This window comes from Poromitra crassiceps (assembly GCF_964638095.1).
Source record: "Poromitra crassiceps genome assembly, chromosome: 6".
Taxonomy (NCBI): Eukaryota; Metazoa; Chordata; class Actinopteri; order Beryciformes; family Melamphaidae; genus Poromitra; species Poromitra crassiceps.
This window is the reverse complement of record NC_139627.1, coordinates 31,530,362-31,550,510: the sequence shown is the minus strand read 5'-3', so window position 1 is coordinate 31,550,510 and position 20,149 is coordinate 31,530,362. Positions and strand designations below refer to the sequence as shown.

At 44.1% G+C, this 20,149-nt stretch overlaps 1 protein-coding gene across 2 annotated transcripts in view; it reads right to left on the bottom strand.

The window, feature by feature from the left end:
• gcc2 (GRIP and coiled-coil domain containing 2) overlaps positions 1-20,149 on the bottom strand; it is a 68,923-nt gene that overhangs the window by 20,545 nt on the left and 28,229 nt on the right. For both annotated transcript variants that reach the window (XM_083638432.1, XM_083638433.1), the window contains 8 exons: positions 17,253-17,372; positions 13,651-13,815; positions 9,813-9,917; positions 7,429-7,591; positions 6,975-7,075; positions 6,512-6,589; positions 2,854-2,991; positions 1,590-1,711 (listed from right to left, as the gene is read on the bottom strand). In XM_083638432.1, the coding sequence (XP_083494558.1) occupies positions 1,590-1,711; positions 2,854-2,991; positions 6,512-6,589; positions 6,975-7,075; positions 7,429-7,591; positions 9,813-9,917; positions 13,651-13,815; positions 17,253-17,372 (992 nt within the window). The remainder of the gene's footprint in view (positions 1-1,589; positions 1,712-2,853; positions 2,992-6,511; positions 6,590-6,974; positions 7,076-7,428; positions 7,592-9,812; positions 9,918-13,650; positions 13,816-17,252; positions 17,373-20,149) is intronic.

Here is a 20,149-nt window from a genome sequence, read left to right as displayed (position 1 = left end):
AGGTAAAAAGTTAGCTTGGAGCCCTGCCTAGCCTGGTAAACCAGCCAGTCACGTGAACTCACATTTCATTTCGTTCTTCGTCCCGTCTGGCCTGAAGCCTTCACAACAGTCTTTGCAGTGGGCGGAAGTTGGGCGGGTGTACTTGCCTCGACAGCCAACTTCTTCAGCCAATCAGTGTTGGATCCAGTCAAACCCAAATCCACTCGGGAGAACGGCAAAAACATATTTTCTGTCCAGAAACTCTTAAACTAGACGAACATTGACATTACTCCTCGAGGTGGACAGGCAAGGAGGCGGCCATTACTGTTTTGCTAGCGACGTTCTGATTGGCCAGTTACGATGTCAACTACGAGGCGGGTCGCTGATTGGCTCGTCTGCTTTGCAGTTTCTGCAGACAGCCCTCCCAGAGTTGAGGTCAGACGGTCCCACAGAACCAAATGTGAGTTCACATGACCGGCTGGTTTACCAGGCTAAGTTCCCCCTGCCATGCCTCTCTAATGCTCTCAGTAGAGGCCATGGTGCAGTCATCAAACAGATATACAAATCTAGAAATGAGATGGTTGGAGTGAGGAGGGCTCAGCAAAACATTGAAGAAGGCATGTTCATTTAGGAGCGCTTCAAAGGTATGACTCTTGGATCGAACATAGTTTCTGATTCATTGAAGCAGGATGACCCTCGTGTCCAAAAATGCTTGAGTATATTTTGAAGGTGGTGTGCTGCGCGAAGCTTTGCAGAAATAGAGCAACGCCAGCGTTTCAATCCAGAAAAACATCGCCTGTTGGCTGACACATGGAGCAGGTTCGAGCTTCATTTGGAAAAACTTAAACTGCATGATGTTTGCTCACTCGCTCATTCACATCAACTATTCATATAATAATAATCTGTTACGCTGCCTATCTCTCCCTGGCTCTGCGGCCTCCTCCCACTCCTTTAGCTCTGCGTTCATACATACACCGCCACCCGGGTCCCCTCTAGATCAGAGGTTCTCAAATGTTTTTCAGATACCTTACAAGATATAAAATATACCGGGGACCCCCTCATTCTGATTTGTGATTTTGGGCTAAGCTTAATTGTTTCCACGGTAACGTGCTTGACTTTTAAATTGATAGCTTTATTAGATTAGAATGTAATCCATGAACCATTTTAGATTTAAAGCATAAAATATTTTCGTTGAACTATGAAGCTCTTGCAACAACAACAAAAGTTTTTATTTTTATTTTCCTGAAAACTTTTCGCGGACCTCTGGGGGTCCCCGGACCCACATTTGAGAACCACTGCTCTAGATAACTCCAGAGTTCCAGGGCATGTCTGATAGGGGCTATACATGTCTTTGACATGAGTATTAAACCTAACATACATGTCTTTGATGGTGGGAGGATACCCACATGAACACGGGGAGAACATGCAAACTCCACACACAGAAAGGACCTGGGACAAACCCAGGACATTGTTGCTGTGAGTCAACAGTGCTAACCACTGAGCCACCGTGCAGTTTTGGAGACTGCACACGCGCACACACGCACGCACGCGCACGCGCACGCACGCAGACACACACACACACACACACACAAAGTCAGCGTTGTCCTTACCTCTCCAGTTTGCCTGGGTCTCCTTCACTCTGAGCCGTGCTTTTGTTCTTCTGCTGCTTGAGCACATTGTGGACTCGTACCTTGTAGCTCTCAAACTCGCCTGCTGTCGCCACCAGCTCAGCCTGGAAAACAGCACACAGGCTTAGCACAGCTGGAAAACAGCACACAGGCTTAGCACAGCTGGAAAACAGCACACAGGCTTAGCACAGCTGGAAAACAGCACACAGGCTTAGCACAGCTGGAAAACAGCACACAGGCTTAGCACAGCTGGAACACAGTGGAATTCTCTAAACCAGCAGTTCCCAACCTTTTCAGACTCATGGCCCACTTGAAAATCTCAAAAATGTTTGTGGCTCACATCCGACCATAAACGGTACAGAGGCCAAATAATGTGTTCTCAGAGCACTTTTTACTTTAACGATAAAAGGAGCTGTCCATCAGCACCACACAGAAACCAGAAACTAAAAGTGAGGGGCTGTCTGCAATATTTGATTACAATGGTCTCATTCAACAATGGAGAAATGGCTTCTCATCTATACTATAATTGGAGGACCGTCTGTCTCTCTGTCTGTGTCTCTGTCCGTCTCTCTGTCCTTCGCGTATCTCGAGAAGCATTGGTCGGTCGGATCGACTTGCCTGGAGTGAGAAGGGGCTGGTTTCCATCAGAGACCTGTACATTGATGGCCAATTTGCTTCCTTTGATCTTCTGAAGAGGAAATTTTAGTTGCCCCAAACACATTTTTACAGATACCTACAAATCAGAGAGTATGTACGATCCAAGATCCACAACTTTGAAGCTCTCCCAGATGAACATGTTTTTCTTAATGTTTTGTTAGGCCCCCCTCACTCCAGGCATCTTATATCTAGATTTGTGTGTCTGTTTCACAGCCGCATCAGGGCCCCAAATGAGAGGATTAGAGAAGCGTGGTAGGAGGAACTTGGTGTTGATTTATCTGAAATTATGAGGGACATGAGTCTGTCTGTGATCCAACTCTGCTCAGTTAAAGGAGAATTCCAGTTTTTTACAACCTGGACATTATTTCCAGCTTTAAATATGATTTTTAAGTCACCCTGATAAGTTCGGATTGATTCCCATGCACTGAAACGGTAATGTTTTCAACTGCGACATGAAAACAGGGCATGTGAAATCCTTGTATTTACATCCTGTAAACAGCTTATCTTCTGACACGCAGTGGCATATCCTTATTAGATCATAGACACAATGAGAAAATTGAAAGGACAGAAAACTGCAGCGTGTGTGTACCTTGGCGGTATCACACTCCTGCTGTAGGCTGCTGATGCGTAGCTGCAGGGAGCTGCTGGTTCTCTGCTGCTGGTCACATAGACACCTCAGCTGCTCCGCAAGACGGTGCCGCTCTGCTGTCAGCTCACACACTGAGATCTGAACACGCACACATGCACATACAAAAGTTAAGATGTGACTTCTATAGGAGGAATTACTTTTTTTATTGGCAGGAGAGATAAATATAGAAATATTTTTTCCTTCATTTTCAAACATTATAACAATACAAACAAGACATAACCACACTACCACCACTTCCCACACCCCCAACATACCATAAACACCACCATAGGGGAAGGAAAACAAACGAACGAACAGTTAAACAAGGACACTATTAAAAACAACAGATGGGGGAGTCACATATACATAAAAGATAAGCAGGAGGAAAAAATAACTAAATAATGATCATCATTAGCATCATTCTGTTAAACCTGGGCTTATTTGCAATAATTCCTTCTAACATGAAGTAAAGAAAACTAGGCCATAGAGACACTGCATGAAATAGGCCACGCCCATCACGGGGGAAAGCTCTCCATTCACTTCCACACACCAGCGTCATTTTCCTTGAATTAAACATAGCTAAAAGCTGTTGTGTGGTGGGCTGCGCAGACACCAAATGTAAAAAATCGCCAATTAAAGTTTTTTTGTACTCCCGAACCGAAAACAAGAAAGCCATTGAGAATTGGTGAGAAGAAAAATGTGGATCTAGCTGTCAGTGAAGTAAGTTGGAGTGTTCATGTTCCGTATATATGATCTTTGTGTGCAACACGCGACCATGCATGTGACATAGGAGAACGCCAGGATTGGGGGGGAGTTTTTGTTATCCCCCGTTTTGGGCGTGGTTTCTGAATGACGACGCGCTCTGCAGTGTCTCTATGTCAATCATTCTTTTCCCTTCAATAGAGAGCTAAAGTCACGCCCCTTCCTATATGAACCAGCGTGTGAAAAAATATGAATGGTAAAAATATGAATGGTGGTGAATGGAAAGAGACAAAGATTTGTTTCATCCCGTTTGACCTGTGCCATGAAGTACACATATGATGTGTGTCAATTTAAAAGATAACTTCAATAAAGATAAAGTCAAGAAAGTCAGTTTGTCATAAAACTATGGCACTATAAGTTATACATCAGAAAGACGACACACAACCCGTGGCATAAGTCTACGTCTCTCCCATCAGGCCATGTTGGTGTTGGTGTGACGTATACTGTGCGAGACGGGAGATGTAGTTGATTGAGCGGTTTCATATAAAACTAAACATTACATTTCAGCTTTACGACAAACTGTGACTTTCTTGACTTGTAAAGTTATCTTAAATCGAGGGAAAATCCCACACGAATAAGGACTCTACCACCCACCCCCCAATACCCCCCTAGCACAGCCAGCTCAAACAACAGGCAAGAAGCACCAAACCCCCCCCCCCCCCCCCGAACATGAACCTACCCACCCGCAATCATACATCCCTTTTTCTGATTGGTGTGTGTGTTGTAAATATTGGACTGCACTTTGGATTTTTTTGTGTGATCGTCTTCGTGTATCTCATCTGATTACCTACTGTGGCAAGTGAATCTGATTCGTTTAACAATCATCCAAAGTCACCACATGAGGGCAAAACCAAAATAGATGCAATATGTCGAAGCAATTACTTAACACTTTGAGTGCCACGGCCCTTGGGCAAAAGGTTGCTTGCTGTGCCACATAGGCCGCAATGCATTTTAAAACAGTCATATAATTTTTTTAATAATTACTATGTAAACACTGAACACGCACAAATAACGATGAGACTCTCTTCTATCACCTGCAAAAAAAAGTTTATTGATCCCATTTTCCGTTCTTTAGTTATGAGCCGGAGAAGATAGCTTGATTGAAGCAAAAACATCCCTTTTTTTCTACGAGCTGAGATAATGAGCCTTTTGTGAAATTAAACATTTCAAGCACATCACTGACTCTGAAGCTAATTTTCTGATGTCTGGGTCTGTCTGGGTGAAGTGTATGCTGCTCTGCTGCTCTGCGTGCTCCCCCCCCCCCCCCCCTCAACTGCACACGCCTCCTGGGTGTGTCTTATGTGTCTGGTGGCTCTCAGTCTCTGCTGAGTTTGCTGCGCACACACAGTGAATGGTGCGCGACATTCAGCTTTTTGGTTCCGCGTGTGTTTGTCACGGGCTGGCATGCTTCCAGTTCGGAATAATAAGGCTGATTATGTGAATGTGCTGTTGCAGCGTACATGGAGGTGCTCAGTTGTGACAGCGGATGCTGCTGCTGGGGGCACAGCTGGCGTTGTGCTCGTTTATGGAGGCACGTCGATGCATACGGACGGATGCGATGCGATTTCCTCATTTTCCCCAGTGACTATTTCTGTGTGTTTGGCTCCTTTTTCTCTGATCAGGAGAGTGCTGTCGCCACCTAATGGGTTTGTAAAATAGGTTATCGACCTCCAATAGCTACAATATTGTTAGAGGCGACGTAAGAAGCTTAGATCGACACCCCCCCGTCAAAAAAACAATTTGGAGTTATGACGCCATTTGGCGTCGCTGGCACTGTACGGTAAATTTCTAATGACGCCATATGGCGTCGCTGGCACTGAACGTGTTAATGAAATACTGAAATAAGAATATATTTTTTTGTAAAAGCAACAGCAGAGCAGAGTTTCAATATGAAACTGGTGAAGTGTTTTGAGATTTTCTTGTGCTACAAAATTTGTTCACTGCAGAGTTTATATTTTTGGTCTAAAATCTATGAAGCACTGTTCTATCAATGTGGAGTGGAAATTCAAGAAATGGGTGCAAGTGAAAAATTCAATAAATGAAAATATTTATTTTTGTATAATTTACTAGGGTTAAAGTGTGTCACTGGCAAAATCATTCAACATATAATATTTTTTCATCTTTAGGTTGTAGTGAGACATTTTGAATGTAGATTGTTTTACAACTTTATATTTCCTGCTAGAAATCTTTCTACCACATCGCATTAATTAATACATTGTAATGATGAGTGTTTTTGAGTTTACTAGTTACTTATGAATGATAACCCTAATTGTGTGTCAGAGTCCTGCACCAGATCGAGTACCCACAAAAAGCTTGAGTAACGGATACAAAAATATATGTAGTGAACGGGTCGGGGCGCGGGTAAACTAAACTACGGTACTAAACTAAATGCGGGCGGGTAATGGATAAAACAACGCAGGAGCCATGTATGTGTTGTGTTGCACTCAGAATGAATTCTTAGTATTTTACGGTAATCTGGAGCATGAGGCAGGGGTGTGTGTCTGTCAGCTGGTCTGAGGTCTGAGGCAGGCAGAGTAGGGAAGAGAGGAAAAGTTTCTGACGCACGTTTTACACTTTGATTACATCACCGCATCGTTTCAAGTATGCATACCGTGTGCATTGTGTGATGCTACAGACACCACAAAACAAACATTCAAAACGATGATTGGAGACAATACGAGTCGGACAGATAGGCTAATGTTAGCCTCCACTATGGCCATAGACTGCCAACGGCCTTAATGTGATTTCACCCCGGGTGTGAACATAAAGTTACACTAACCTGACTGGACAATAGCCCGCGTTTAATAAAAGGACTATGGACACATAACGGGTCTAAATGGAGTGAAGTGGCTGTTACCTTTGAGCTTTCTAGCTGCTGCTGCTTCGCCTCCAGCTCTCCTTTCAGAGAGGCCTGCAGCACCATGTGGGAGGCCTCCTGCACGCACACGCACGCACACGCACGCACGCACAGGTACACACAGGCACAGAAAATGTAAACACACGCACGCACAGGTACACACAGGCACAGAAAATTTAAACACACGCACGCACAGGTACACACAGGCACAGAAAATTTAAACACACGCACGGTCGCACGCACAGGTACACACAGGCACAGAACATTTAAACACACGCACCAACATACACAAACAAGCGCTCTCACACTCACAAATAATGAAGTAGTCCCAGCATCACCAAGGCCTCCAGCACTATCATACCCACACATCCACACGTTATAACACTATTCAATAGGCTGTGATGTTACACACAATGACAGGAAATCCTGTGGGACACATGCCCGCCCATACGCACACACACACCTGTTTCTTGGTGTCGGCCAAGTCCTTCTTGGTCTTCACCAGCAGCTGTTTCATCTTGGAGGTCTTCTCCTCCCCCTGGACCAGCTGGGACTTCAGAGAGTCTGGAGGCGCGCGCGCGCACGCACACACACACACACACACACACACACACACACACACACACACACACACACACACACACACACACACACACACACACACACACACACACACACACACACACACACACACACACTTTACAGAAATGCATACTGTAGGCTTTTGATCTTGAGACTAACCTGGTTCAACAGTAACATGAATTATATTACAAAAAAGTAACAGTAACAAAGTATACTACAAAAAAGTACACTTTATTAGATGAATAATAATAATAACAACTCTGTTTGTTTTTGTTTTGTTGCTGCTGATGGAAGATAACTGGAATATAATAGGGAATATAACTGATTTAGTGTACCAATGTCCTGGTTGAGTGTGTCCTCCTTCTGTGTGTGTGTGTGTGTCTGGGCTTTCAGCTCTTCCACGCACACGTCTCTCTCTGCAAGTTTAGCGTTGAGCTCTTTCACCAGACGTTCGTAATCGGCCATCTCCATGTCCATCAGGGAGCTCTGCTGCGCCTCCTACAGGCAGAGCCAACATATTGCATCATGGCAGGAAACAGCTGGAACATCATCATCATCAGTCATGAGAATATAAATGGGAGCTAGGGCTCTGTCTGTCTGTCTGTCTGTTTCTCTGTCCCACTGATGACATCATCAGTGATGTCATAAATTCCAGTGATGTCGTCAGTAATGCGATAAATCCACTGATGACATCATCATTGATGACATCATCATTGATGTCATAAATCCCAGTGATGTCTGTCCCACTGATGTCATCAGTGATGTCATAAATCCCAATGATGTGGTCATCAGTGATGTCATAAATCCACTGATGACATCATCAGTGATGTCATAAATCCCAGTGATGTCATCAGTGATGTCATAAATCCAGTCATCTGTCGAGGAGAGGGGGAGAGAGACTGAGGGAGAGAGAGGAGAGGCAGAGAGACTGAGGGAGAGGGAGGAAAGGGAGAGAGAGGGGGGAGGGACTGAGGCAGAGAGAAAGTGGGGGAGAGATACTGAGAGAGAGAGAGAGAGGGAGGCATTGTGCGTGTGCCAATAAGGCAGGCAAGGCCACACAGTAGCCGAGCTGCGGGCAAAGCCGCAGGGCCTGCTTGGCGAGCTGCAGGGCCAGCTCGGCGAGCTGCAGGACGGCCAAGCCTAGGAATCGAGCGCTCGTAGTGCGCGAGATCCCTATCTCAAATCGCTAGTGATATTTTATGTAGACTAATCACAGCTCACACTGCTACAGTATGACATCATCATACATAGACCAATCACAGCTCATGCTGCTGTGACATCACTTGATGACTGATTCAGTCTGTCATTGGTGACAACTGTGATGTCATCAGTGATTTATGACAGACACTGATGTCATTGACATTGTGATATCATCAGTGATGTGATAGACGGGGGAAACACTGGCAGAGAAAAAATTGACTCACAAATTCTTAAACAAATTATTTAACTAAATGCAAGCACACCACAACTCCAGCAAAACTCTCATGATTTCATCCCGACAGGATTCCAGCGATATGTCTTGCAGGGAGAATGAGTGTGCAAGATAATTTAACGGCTGCACAAACAAGGCAGCCAAAATTTGCAGTTTTAGTTGGCGTGGTGGCGTTTGAGCCATTTCAATGAATAAAGTTGATGTTTTCACCCGGGGTCTATTTAGCTGTTGCACCCTGCACGCACCCTTTTTTTTGTCTTGGGGGGTGGGCGTTAACCACTTTTGAAAGTTGTGTTCCAGACGTAGATATCATCTACGGCTGGCACTGCGAGACTAGTGATGCGAAGTTGAGCAATTGTGCGCTGAGTGATGTCGCTCGAGCAGTCCACGATGTGATCAGTGAATGTCACTCGATCAATTGTGATGTCCGTGAGTGACATCATCAGTGATGCGAAGTTGAGCAATTGTCTGCTGTGCATATTGGCATGCGAGCCCGCGCCCCGCGCGAGCTGCAGGGTAGGCAAGCCCGCACAGTGGGCGAGCCAAGGGATCAAGATTTCTTGCGATAAAAATTTGCAAATGGCACTGACATTGTCAGCCCTTGTCTGGTCTCCGTTTACACAGACATGAAACGAGCCTGCTCCCCAGAGGTTAGAGAAATCTTTTGTTGTTGTTTTTTTGTTTAACTGATGGATTCCCAGATTGGGTCTTGACAGACCTCAGTCTCTTTGCTGACCCTCAGCACGCCGGTGCCCGCGACCCTCAGCTCGCCCGCGCAGTGGGCGAGCTGAGGGGTCGAGATTTCTTGTGATAAAAATTTGCAAATGGCACTGACATTGTCAGCCCTTGTCTGGTCTTTTGCTTGTGGAAGAAGAAAGGGTGAGGCGGCGGTGAAATATAAGGAGAAACCGCACTAAATGGGTGCTATCATACAGCAACAGGCTCAAGGGGCTTTCCTGAAGGTACGTCATTGTGAAAATATTCCTGTTTTGGCATGATCAGATGAGATGAAGTTGAAAAATGAGAATGTTTTGTGCGTGCACGCTCTTCTCCTGCACTGCTTAGCTTAACCAGCCAATCAGAGTGATTTCTCCCACCAGCGGCCTGACGCTGATTCAACATGGAGGATCCGCCGGAAAAGCTGTCGACTAGACCGATTAGAGCCAACGGTGCGAGACACACTGCAAAGACTAGAGCCACACAGACACTCACTGATGGCTCAATCATCGACTATGTTTGACGTATGACGTGTGCGTCTGAGTGGCCAGTGTGTGTGTGTGTGTGTACTTTGCGTAGCTGTTCCAGCTCCTGGGCAGTGTGCTGAGACTGCTGCTGCTGCTTGCGGAGCTGGGCTGTCAACTCCTCTACCTCCCTCATGGCAGACGACAGCTCCTGGGGAGAGAGAGAGAGACACACACACACACACACACACACACACACACACACACACACACACACACACACACACACACACACACACACACACACACACACACACACACAGGGTGATAAGACCATATATATATCTGGCTTATTGTCCTTTTATTGAAAATCAGATATGGTCAGTATTTAAAAAAGCATTTAAAAAAAGTATAAATAAAATAAAGCATCCCACCCCCCCACTTTTTTGTCCAAGTGAAATGTTCTAGGGTCTCTCCTGATTTTGAATATAGCTGAATTGCTTGGTTTAACCAGGTAAAACTCTTTCCATAAGCACTTTAATAAACATCTATGGGAAAATGAATGAGAAATTAAATCCCTTGGGTCCCATGCCGGTGTGTATGTTCAAGATTCATTTTTTGGATATTTCATGTCTTGCTGGCTTTTGCCCTGGTCTACTAATTAGCCAGTGTTTGCTAGTGTACATGTATTTTGTTGACAAATAACCTTATTTTGGGATCAAAGTCCCAAAAATAAGCTGTTGGTAAAAACGGGTGATGACGTCAGCTGCTACGTTTGCTAACTAAGTGTTCACCAGGCTCAAAACGCCTCGTTTGTAACTTTTAACCAGTTCGAGTGACACTCTTTCCATGAAGTCCATCAGGTTTGATATCTGTTGGTATATACCTTCTAAAATAATGTTTTTCATGGAGATATGACCGGAAACAGTATGGCCGCTAATTCCGTTTTATCGCAGACAAAGAGTATACCGAAGACAAGAGGAGATGCTCTTCTGCTTCTCTTAGAACAGCGTCTGCAGTCTTATGTTGCAGTGGAATGTAAGTGGAACAAACTATTAGGGTGTCATTATAGTCGAGCGAGGCTCCGCAAGGCAGATGGCACGCGCACTCCGCGCTGGCACCGATGCTTTCATAGTCAGAGCAGCAGCCAAGTGATCATCATGTTACATTGTACAGTGATAATAGTGAGAACGGCCCATGAAAAGTCACAATGAAACGCCATTATGTGCAGTACTGAGTGTGGTTTCACTCTCAAACAACCATATATCAGCACATGAATAGAATCACCAAACTTGTTTTTCTGAATAGTTCAGTTCTCAGCAGGGGCGGTTCTAGGCCTTTTTTGGGTGGGCTTTACCCCACCCAAAAATAGTCTCAGCCCACCCAAAAAAAAAAAAAAAAAAAAATCCCTCTCCAAATCCATGGTGGTCATTAGTAGCAGTTTCTGTTAAAATTATCTTCATTTATTATTTATTTTTGCTTTAAAACTATTTTTTAATTTTCTGCTTAAAGTTCATGAAAAAAAGTGGCATTCTTGTTTTTCCCCACAATAATTTCATAATACCATTTGTAATGCCACCGTTGTAGTGCTGTTGTTGAAAATTAAAGTACATTTTCTCAGATTTATTGGTGTCTTTCTAGTCACACAATTTAATATCAGTGTTTCCCATACACTGATCTATTTGTGGTGGTACACCCGACATAGATTTTGACCCCCACAAATACTGCCACATATTAATTTCAACTAGTTGACTGCAAACTCCTGCTTTATTGCTTACAGTATATTATTATCTTGTCGGAATATTATTCCAGCCAATAAGTTAGGAAGTTCCCTTTTGATTTAATTTTACTTTTGTTTTGCCTACAAAGCAAAATGTTACTTTACTTGAAACTCCCCTGAAGTGATTTTGGTATTATTTATGCAAGCATAATTCTACCATATAGTAACCTGTATGCAGAATATATATAGTATAGGGAAACAATTATTTTTTCATCACTGTAAAACCACAGAACGGTAAAGAAGATATTGATGTGTGTAGTTCTTCATAGATCTAGTCTCTTCATTTTGATCTCAAAGTGCGCCAGTTTGATCCATTTTTACTTGAAACTGTACAAAATTTTCTTCAGGGGGGGCATGCCCCCGGACCCCCCTAGGGGTTCAGTGGTCCATGACCTTTGGGTGGGCTGAGCCCACCAAAAGCTCTGATGCTAAAACCACCCCTGGTTCTCAGTCCTGATAGCCTACTCTGTGCTGCTTAATCTCTCTCAACACAACACATTTACTTGTTGAAATGACTAAAAACAAACAGTTACAAATTAAAGTTGTACCACATGGAAATGTGGTCAAAATACGGATCAGTGTATCCTCAGCGCAAAATATGACGTCATTGCGCTGGGCGCGCTGTCCGCAACCGCACAGCGCGGCCAGCACAATGATGTCATATTTTGCACGTGATCCCTCGCTCCTCCCCCGGCTTGCCAGAGTGACCATAAATAGGCCTTTAGGCTTTGGTTTAGGGCTGTCCCAACGTGTTGACGCCATCAACTACGTAAATGCGTCCACTTGCATAAGGTGCGTCAATGCGACAAAATTAAGTGAAGTAAAGATACCGTAAATTTCGGACTATATAAGCCGCGGCTTTTTCCCCGTTTTTTGGCCCTGCGGCTTATATAACGATGCGGCTTATCTATGGATTTTATCAGCTAACGGCCGCTCGGGGACCTCCAAAATCTATGGATGTTGGTATGAGGCAGAACGAGAGCAAGACAGACATTACGAGAGCGAGACCCTGATTGGATGATGTTGCAAAAAATGTGCCTCGCGACCTGATTGGAGCACTGTGCCACTACGCTCTCTCAGCCACTACGGTAAAACACCCTCCCTCCTCCCTCGCTCCGGGGGGAAAATGGCAGCGATTGAGCCTGAAAGACAGTCTGAATGAAATTGAATGTAACATTCCCAATTCTATGTATTACATTCTAAAAAACTAACGGCAACATTTTGGAAGGCTAAGCCACACAACTAGCTCGTTGTAATCTAACATCATGCTTCAAAAGATGGAGAACTGGCTGTGTTACGACGATGGCGGCGATTGAGCCTGAAAGCCATGTCTGAGACAGTAGCGAGACAGGAACAACAACAACAGCAGCAGCAGCAAAGGATCATGCACAAACCCGAGACGAAAGGGACTGTCCGTCAGGGCGCGGACGACTGTGTCAGCAACTCCCTCCCGACTACCAGGAGAAAATTACAAACTTCGGCGAATTCACACAAAGAAAGATCAAGGAATATTCCATCGGACCGGAGCAGATCATAAATATGGATGAAGTGCCTTTGACGTTCGACCTGCCTCTCACTAGGACTGTTAACAAGAAAGGTGAATCGTCCATCACGTTGAGAACCACAGGTCACGAGAGAACGAATTTCACTTGTGTTCTTGGCTGCACAGCATCTGGAGTAAAGCTCCCGCCGATGGTGATTTTTAAGCATCTCACAATGTGTGATTTTGTCTGGGGATTAGTGACCTGACTTTTGTTTTGTTTTGTTGAAATGTTAATAAATGGGAGCTTCCCCAAACAGCCATCTCTTTCCCGACAATCCCCTCTGTGCACGAACCCTTACATATGGTAATTAAACATCAAAACACCCGCGGCTTATAGTCCGGTGCGGCTTATATATGTAACAAACAGGCAATTTTGCTGCTGCGGCTTATACTCAGGTGCGCCTTATAGTGCGGAAATTACGGTAATTAAAACACTAAATAGTTCATTTCCAATATCAGATTTCGAAATAAACGTTTTTAATGGCTTCTGTGTAGAATGGCTTTTATTTTGGAAGAAATTTGACCGGAAGTCTCACTCTCTACCTTGCTCTTCTGTTACTTCAGAGCTCTCTCGCCCAGCCTAGGCCTGACCTCAGATCTGTGCACCTGGCCTTGCTCTACCTTGCTCTTCTGTTCCTTCAGAGCTGTCTCGCACAGCAGCTCTCTCTCCAGGCCGGAGGAGTGTCTGTGGAGCTCTTGGCTCTGTGTCTCCAGCTGCCTCACGGTGCTCCTCAGAGTTTCAATGCCCGCCTGCAGGTCCTCCTTCTCACTGCTCACAGTCTCCTTCTACAAGAGACAGGGACGGACGGACACACACACACACACACACACACACACACACACACACACACACACACACACACACACACACACACACACACACACACACACACACACACACACACACAGCAGGTTACTGTCACTTAGGGCTGGGTGATATGCTTGAAATCAATATCACGACAATTAAAAAAATCTGTATCAATATAAATTATATCAAAAACACTGCTCACATAGGTGAAATCTCATTAATTAAGTTCAGTTAAACTGAATGGTAAGGTTAGATGTGATGTTAAACAAAATATTCAAATATTCCTTAAAAATAGCCTCATAGTTAATTTTAATTTATTTTAGAGTAAACTGCCTGTTATCATCAATTTAGACAACAGGATTGTGCGTCCGAATATCCCCAAATCACCATATCATCAGAATATGATTCCACTGAAAGATGATAAACAAAAATATTGAATTATCACCCAGCCCTACTATCGCTGTCACGCCAAAACCTCCTATTCACCATGACATTTCTGAGAAACGTGGTTTCCAGCCGACAGCATCATTCAATATGCTTGCAAATGCACCCGGGCCCGGGTGAACATGACGCACTCCAAGCTCCTTCATGCAAATCTGACAGCAGCGGAGCTCTGAGGGCTTTCTCTGCTAGGAACAACGTCCGCCCGCTTCCCCTGAGGCCTCTTAACACGCACAAGAGTAAACCTCTGTCTGGGAAAACGGCGGCGCACCGGCAACCCGGCAGATGGAAGCTATACTCCGCTTCATTTAGCGCGCCTGTTGTTCTCTCACTGGGAAAGAGAGCGTTATGAGGAACGGGAGAAGAGTGTATATACAGTTTAACAGTTTGATGGGCTATTTGTGGGCGGCGGCCTGTCAGGTGGAGCAGCGCGGACTCGGGGGTTAAATTACTTGTAACAGAAAGAAAAAGCCAGCACTCAAAATGTCCTTTTTGTCATTCAATTTAACCACTGGCTCAATACATCAACATCAACAGACGCTTTTCAGCACAAGGCCTTCATCTGCGTTGAGTTGCATATGGCGGGAATAATGTTTAAAGGTCCCATTCCGTGCAAAAGCTGTTTTTACTTGTAAATGCATATATACTGCTGTCATCCCTCCCTGTAATGAGTGGTCACAACCTCAGAACTGCCAGAGTTGGATTTGTCCCTATCCAGCTTCCCCCTGCAGTCTCCTTCAAGCCACGCCCCTTACACTCTGTTCCCCCAGACGGGTTAATGTTACGCGGGTCCTTAAGCATACAGCGCGCGGCCTCTCTCACACAAGCTACATGCACCATTTTTTCTATAGCCACAAAATTAACACTTCTAGCTGGAGCGACGCCAACTGTACGTGATCCAGCAACTGCGGAGGTGCATTCGGTAAGTCTAGGCATTTTGAGATGTCCTCTTTAGCGTAGCAACCGTTAAGTTAGCGATAGCTCATTGCTAACGTTAGTTGTGGACACAACCTAGCGTGCTGGTCCACGGACGCTAATCTGATTGGCCGCTGGGAGCCTGGGGCGGGCTCTCCCTCAGCGGCCAATGGGAACTGTTAGTTCTGAATATATTATAGAAACAGACCATTCTTGGGAAGCGACGAGATGAGGAAGTGACAACTCCGTCAGAACGAACGGGGTTGCTATATTTTCGACAAATTAATCCAGAATCATGTTTTATGGACCAGAGACACACGTTTTTAAGAGGTTACAGCTGCACGAATTGGGACCTTTAAAGGAAGGCGTTGCCGATTTTCAACCCGCTTTATATCATTATAATCCGGTAGTATATGCAGATGGACAGTGTTTACCTTGTGTATATGTTTTCTCCATCGAGAAATCCACGTTAGCCTGCAGAAACTCTGCCCCCGCCAGCTGGTATGGCTCAGTAACGCTCGTTAAGGGTCCCCCCCCCCCCCCACACACACACACAAAACAACAAAACAACAACAAACTCTGATCCACTCTGACTGACATGCACTTAAATCAAGGTCATGAACTCTGAACAATGCTCATCTGGAACATATACCTCACATGTACTACTGAACAGTTACTGATACCGATGCCTGTGTAGAATGATGCTGTGTATGATGACGTTTTCCTAACTCATTATTTATTTCCTTATTGGGCTTGATGCACTTTGCCACGGTGCTTGCACTGTATGTTTCAGAGAGATGCTTTTTCGCTGTCTCGTTGCTGGAGAAATTTAACAATGACAATAAATATACTTGAACTTGAACTTGATTCTGACACGGAAGTGCCTGGAATAAACTGCAGAGCTCTCAGCGCAGGAAAACATGAAGACGACCAGGTAAAGGCTGCCAATCTGCATAATTTACTGACATTATAACAAGGTTCCCTTCCCACACATTCCTCAACATCAAAATCAAGGAACTTTCAAGGACCTTTCCCCCAAATTCAAGGGCCCAATACGGCATAGTTTGAGACATGGATGAAGGTTAATAATTACTGTTACAACAATAAGAAATAAAGAAATAAACTATTTGTATAGCACCTTTCTTAACAAGGTTACAAAGTGCTTGTACACCAGAATAAGCACACCAAAGACCAAAGGTATAATAAGGAAAAAACAATATATACAGAAGAATTAAAAAGGAAATGTAGCACACAGCGAACTGGAGTAGATCCTGAAATCCCTCTTTGTAGAGAATCAATTCTAGATTCTTGAATCGAGAATCGTTTGAATTGAGAATCAATTCTAGATTCTGGAATCAAGAATCGTTGGAATCGAGAATCGATTCTGGAATCGGATCATGACCCCAGGAATCGGAATCGGATCGTGGCTTAGCCGGATCAGAGCACCCGTACTCCATAGCATCTGGAAGTCCAACACCTACACAAGACTCGATAACATCTGGAAGTCCAACACCTACACAAGACTGAAGACTCCATAACATCTGGAAGTCCAACACCTACACAAGACTGAAGACTCCATAACATCTGGAAGTCCAACACCTACACAAGACTCCATAACATCTGGAAGTCCAACACCTACACAAGACTCAATAAGATAAGAGGTGAATAAGGCCCTCTCAGCAGACACAAGCACATAAGCAAAAATACAGCAAATCAGGGGTTAAATGAGCAACTGTAAATCAGCTGCAAACTGAGTTATGTGAAAAGTCTTAGGAAGATGTACTGCTGCATAAAGTGCCACTGCTTATATTTACTGTAGCAAGGAAAGCATTTGTTAGTGCTGTGCGTGCGGTGTGTGTGCGTGCAGTGTGTGTGTGCGGTATGTGGTGTATGTGTGCGTGCGTGCGTGGGGTGTATGGTGTGGTGGTGTGTGTGTGCGTGCGGTCTGTGTTTGTGCGTGCGTGTGTGTGTGTGTGCATGTGTGTGCGTGCGTACGTGTGTGTGTGTGCGTGCGGTGTATGTGCATGTGTGTGTGTGTGTGTGAGTGAGTGAGTGTTACCTGTGTGACGGCAGTGCTGAGTCGTTTGGTCAGCTCAGCGATCTGTCTCTCGGCTGCCTCCACCTTGGCGCTCTCCTTGTCCAGTTGTTCTGTCTGCCTGTCGTAATCCATCTGCAGGTTCTAGACAAGGCATGTTTATTTGTAGAGCCCATTTCATACACAGAGGCTATTTAAAGTGCTTTACATGAAATATGGTAGATTACAAAAGATTATAGAAAAACTGAGTGGAGGGGGCCTTGAAGCATTTTTTCCATTGTTCTCAACTTTATTGTCGAAAATTACACCAGTGCACTGAAAGAGTACAGTGAATTTAAATATTATAAATAACTATAAATAAATAAAAACACAAACTAGAACATATATATTAATTAATGTATCAGCAACCGAAACTCTAGTTAAAGGACGGCTTTACCGTGGGGAATATGAATATATATTAAATCTCACGCCCCTAAGGTTTTAGAATCCGTTGAAATTTTTGAAATTGGAGCCTCACTGCCTGACCTATCAGGCATCTCTCACATATTTTAGGGAAGCCGGATGACGCGTTACGCGTCACCCGGCTTCCCTCCCCGCTTGCGGAACTTGAGCGCCTATGAACTACAAGTATTGTGAGCCATGGTACCGCCTCTAGAGGTCCTCCACGCCCCTTCAGAGCTCTCGACGAAAAGCAAAAGGCAGCCATCTTGTTCAACCGCATAGCATACTGTAGCTAGGTTAGCTTTCCATAGCTCCTTGCCAAGAGACCATATCTCTGGAACGGAAGCACCAAAAGACACGGGACTGGCGGCATTGGAAAGCTCGTAAAATTTTACATCTAGTAGTAGGTGAGTTGAAGTAAGGAAATCAACGCTGAGCAATGTACCCATTTTTACACATTTTTACAGAAAATAGTTACAACATCAGATGCGCGTAACTCCTACGAAAATGCCTTAAAATGCATGAAATTTTTTTTATGAAGACATCTCCCGACATATATACATCGGTTTAAATTTGGTGCAATTTGGTGCAATTTTATTTTCAATTTATTTTCGATTTTTTCTTCTTGTCTTGTTTTATTGTCGAAGCCTTCTTCTTCTTCTTTGAGTTTTATGGCGGTTGGCAAACATATATGTGCATTACCGCCACCTACTGGAGTTTGATATCAGCCAAATGCCTGAGGGGTGGGCATGTAAACGAAGGCCACGCGAGCCCAGTGCATTGTGGGAAATGTAGTATTTCGGGTCCCCGCACCCGCCCCTCCCCTCCACCACCCCCCCCCCCCCCCCCCCCTCCACACAGAGTGGATTTCTGGTGATATCTCTGGCGGGAAACAACCAATTTCAAAAATTTCAACGGATTCGAAAACCTTAGGGGCGTGAGATTTAATATATATTCATATTCCCCACGGTAAAGCCGGCCTTTAATTCTGGCAAATCATTTGAAGCACCCCAGCCTTATGACAAACATTTGTCGGCTGTTTTCATAAATTGTTGATACTCAGACTTGTAAACTAAGTAAGCTCTCACCCAATTGATTATACACTGTATTCGTTAACTTCAACATGATTATACATTCTTTACAGTGTAATTTACATTTTTAAACTCAACATTTCTTCAAAGTGACAGAGAAAGCCTACAATCCATTAGTCTTTTTTTTTTTTTTGCTTTGGAGAACGGCAGGTTGATTGTACATGACTCGTACAACAGGTCTCGACCATTCCTACATTTTGCAGAAGAAAATTAAAAATATATATATGAGGAAAGCCCCCCCCCCCCCCCCCCCCCTCCAGAGCATTTTGTCATTTTTAAGATACTAGGAATTCCTAGGGTGGAGACTGCAGGGTGCGTTAGTTGAACTTGCAATTGCAAACCGTATAACTGTGTGGTCTAAATTGTGTCAGTTTAGGGGTTATTGATGAAAGAAGGTAGAGCCTGCACACTTACTCACAATGCCAAAAAAGTTTAATTAAAAAAACAAACGTTTTCGATCCACACTGGATCTTCGGCAGGTCAGCAATGATTGGTGGATGAAGAATGCCCATATATATAGTACACCACAGTAGAGGTCGACCGATATTGCTTTTTCAATGGCCGATGCCGATGCCGATCTTTAGACAGCAGGGCGGCCGATGGCCGATATATAATGCCGATTATTATTATTTTTTTCATTCGATAAAATACGATTAAAATAAACTCCTCAAAAAAAGTTTGGAAACGTTATTTTGCTCGATTATTTCTCCCCTTTAATAATACCAATTGGTATTGTATTTTATATAGTTGGAAAGCCTGATTAGTCACCTTTACAACGGGGTACAACTTGTAAGGATTGTGCATTCGTGGAATGAGAAACACACAGCTAAACGTGTGGGTAGCGCCCCCAAAAAATGTGCAATATTCTTCTGTTGGTATTTTTTTTTTTAAAGAAATCTAGTAGCCTAGATTTCCATTATCCATTCATGCACATTGAAAATCGAATATAACATTATACTGTAGGCCTACATCTAATATAAGATGTTATCTTAGCCAGTACAGTAACATGTTTTTGATTATTCTTTTTATTAAATAGAAAAATACATTGGGTTATGCGGTATAGATTTCAGTAGTGACTGGTAGGCTATAGCGAGAGAGCAGTATGTCAGAGAACTCATTCATGCACTGTTCTATACATTAACAATAATAATAATAATGTAACTGTTTAGATTTGCTGTCATTTGATGGGAGAAGTGTGTTTGCAGAAGATGGTGGTGACTGAGGAAACGTAACGTTACAGTAGGCTCATGGGTGCATGAGAAGACTCACATTCAGTGGCGGACTGCATAATCGGGCACGTCGGGCAAATGCCCGGTGGCCTGGCCTGGCCTGGCCTGCCAATTTTTTTTTATTTTTTTTTGCAGGCCGATGCCGATTAATTACAAATGC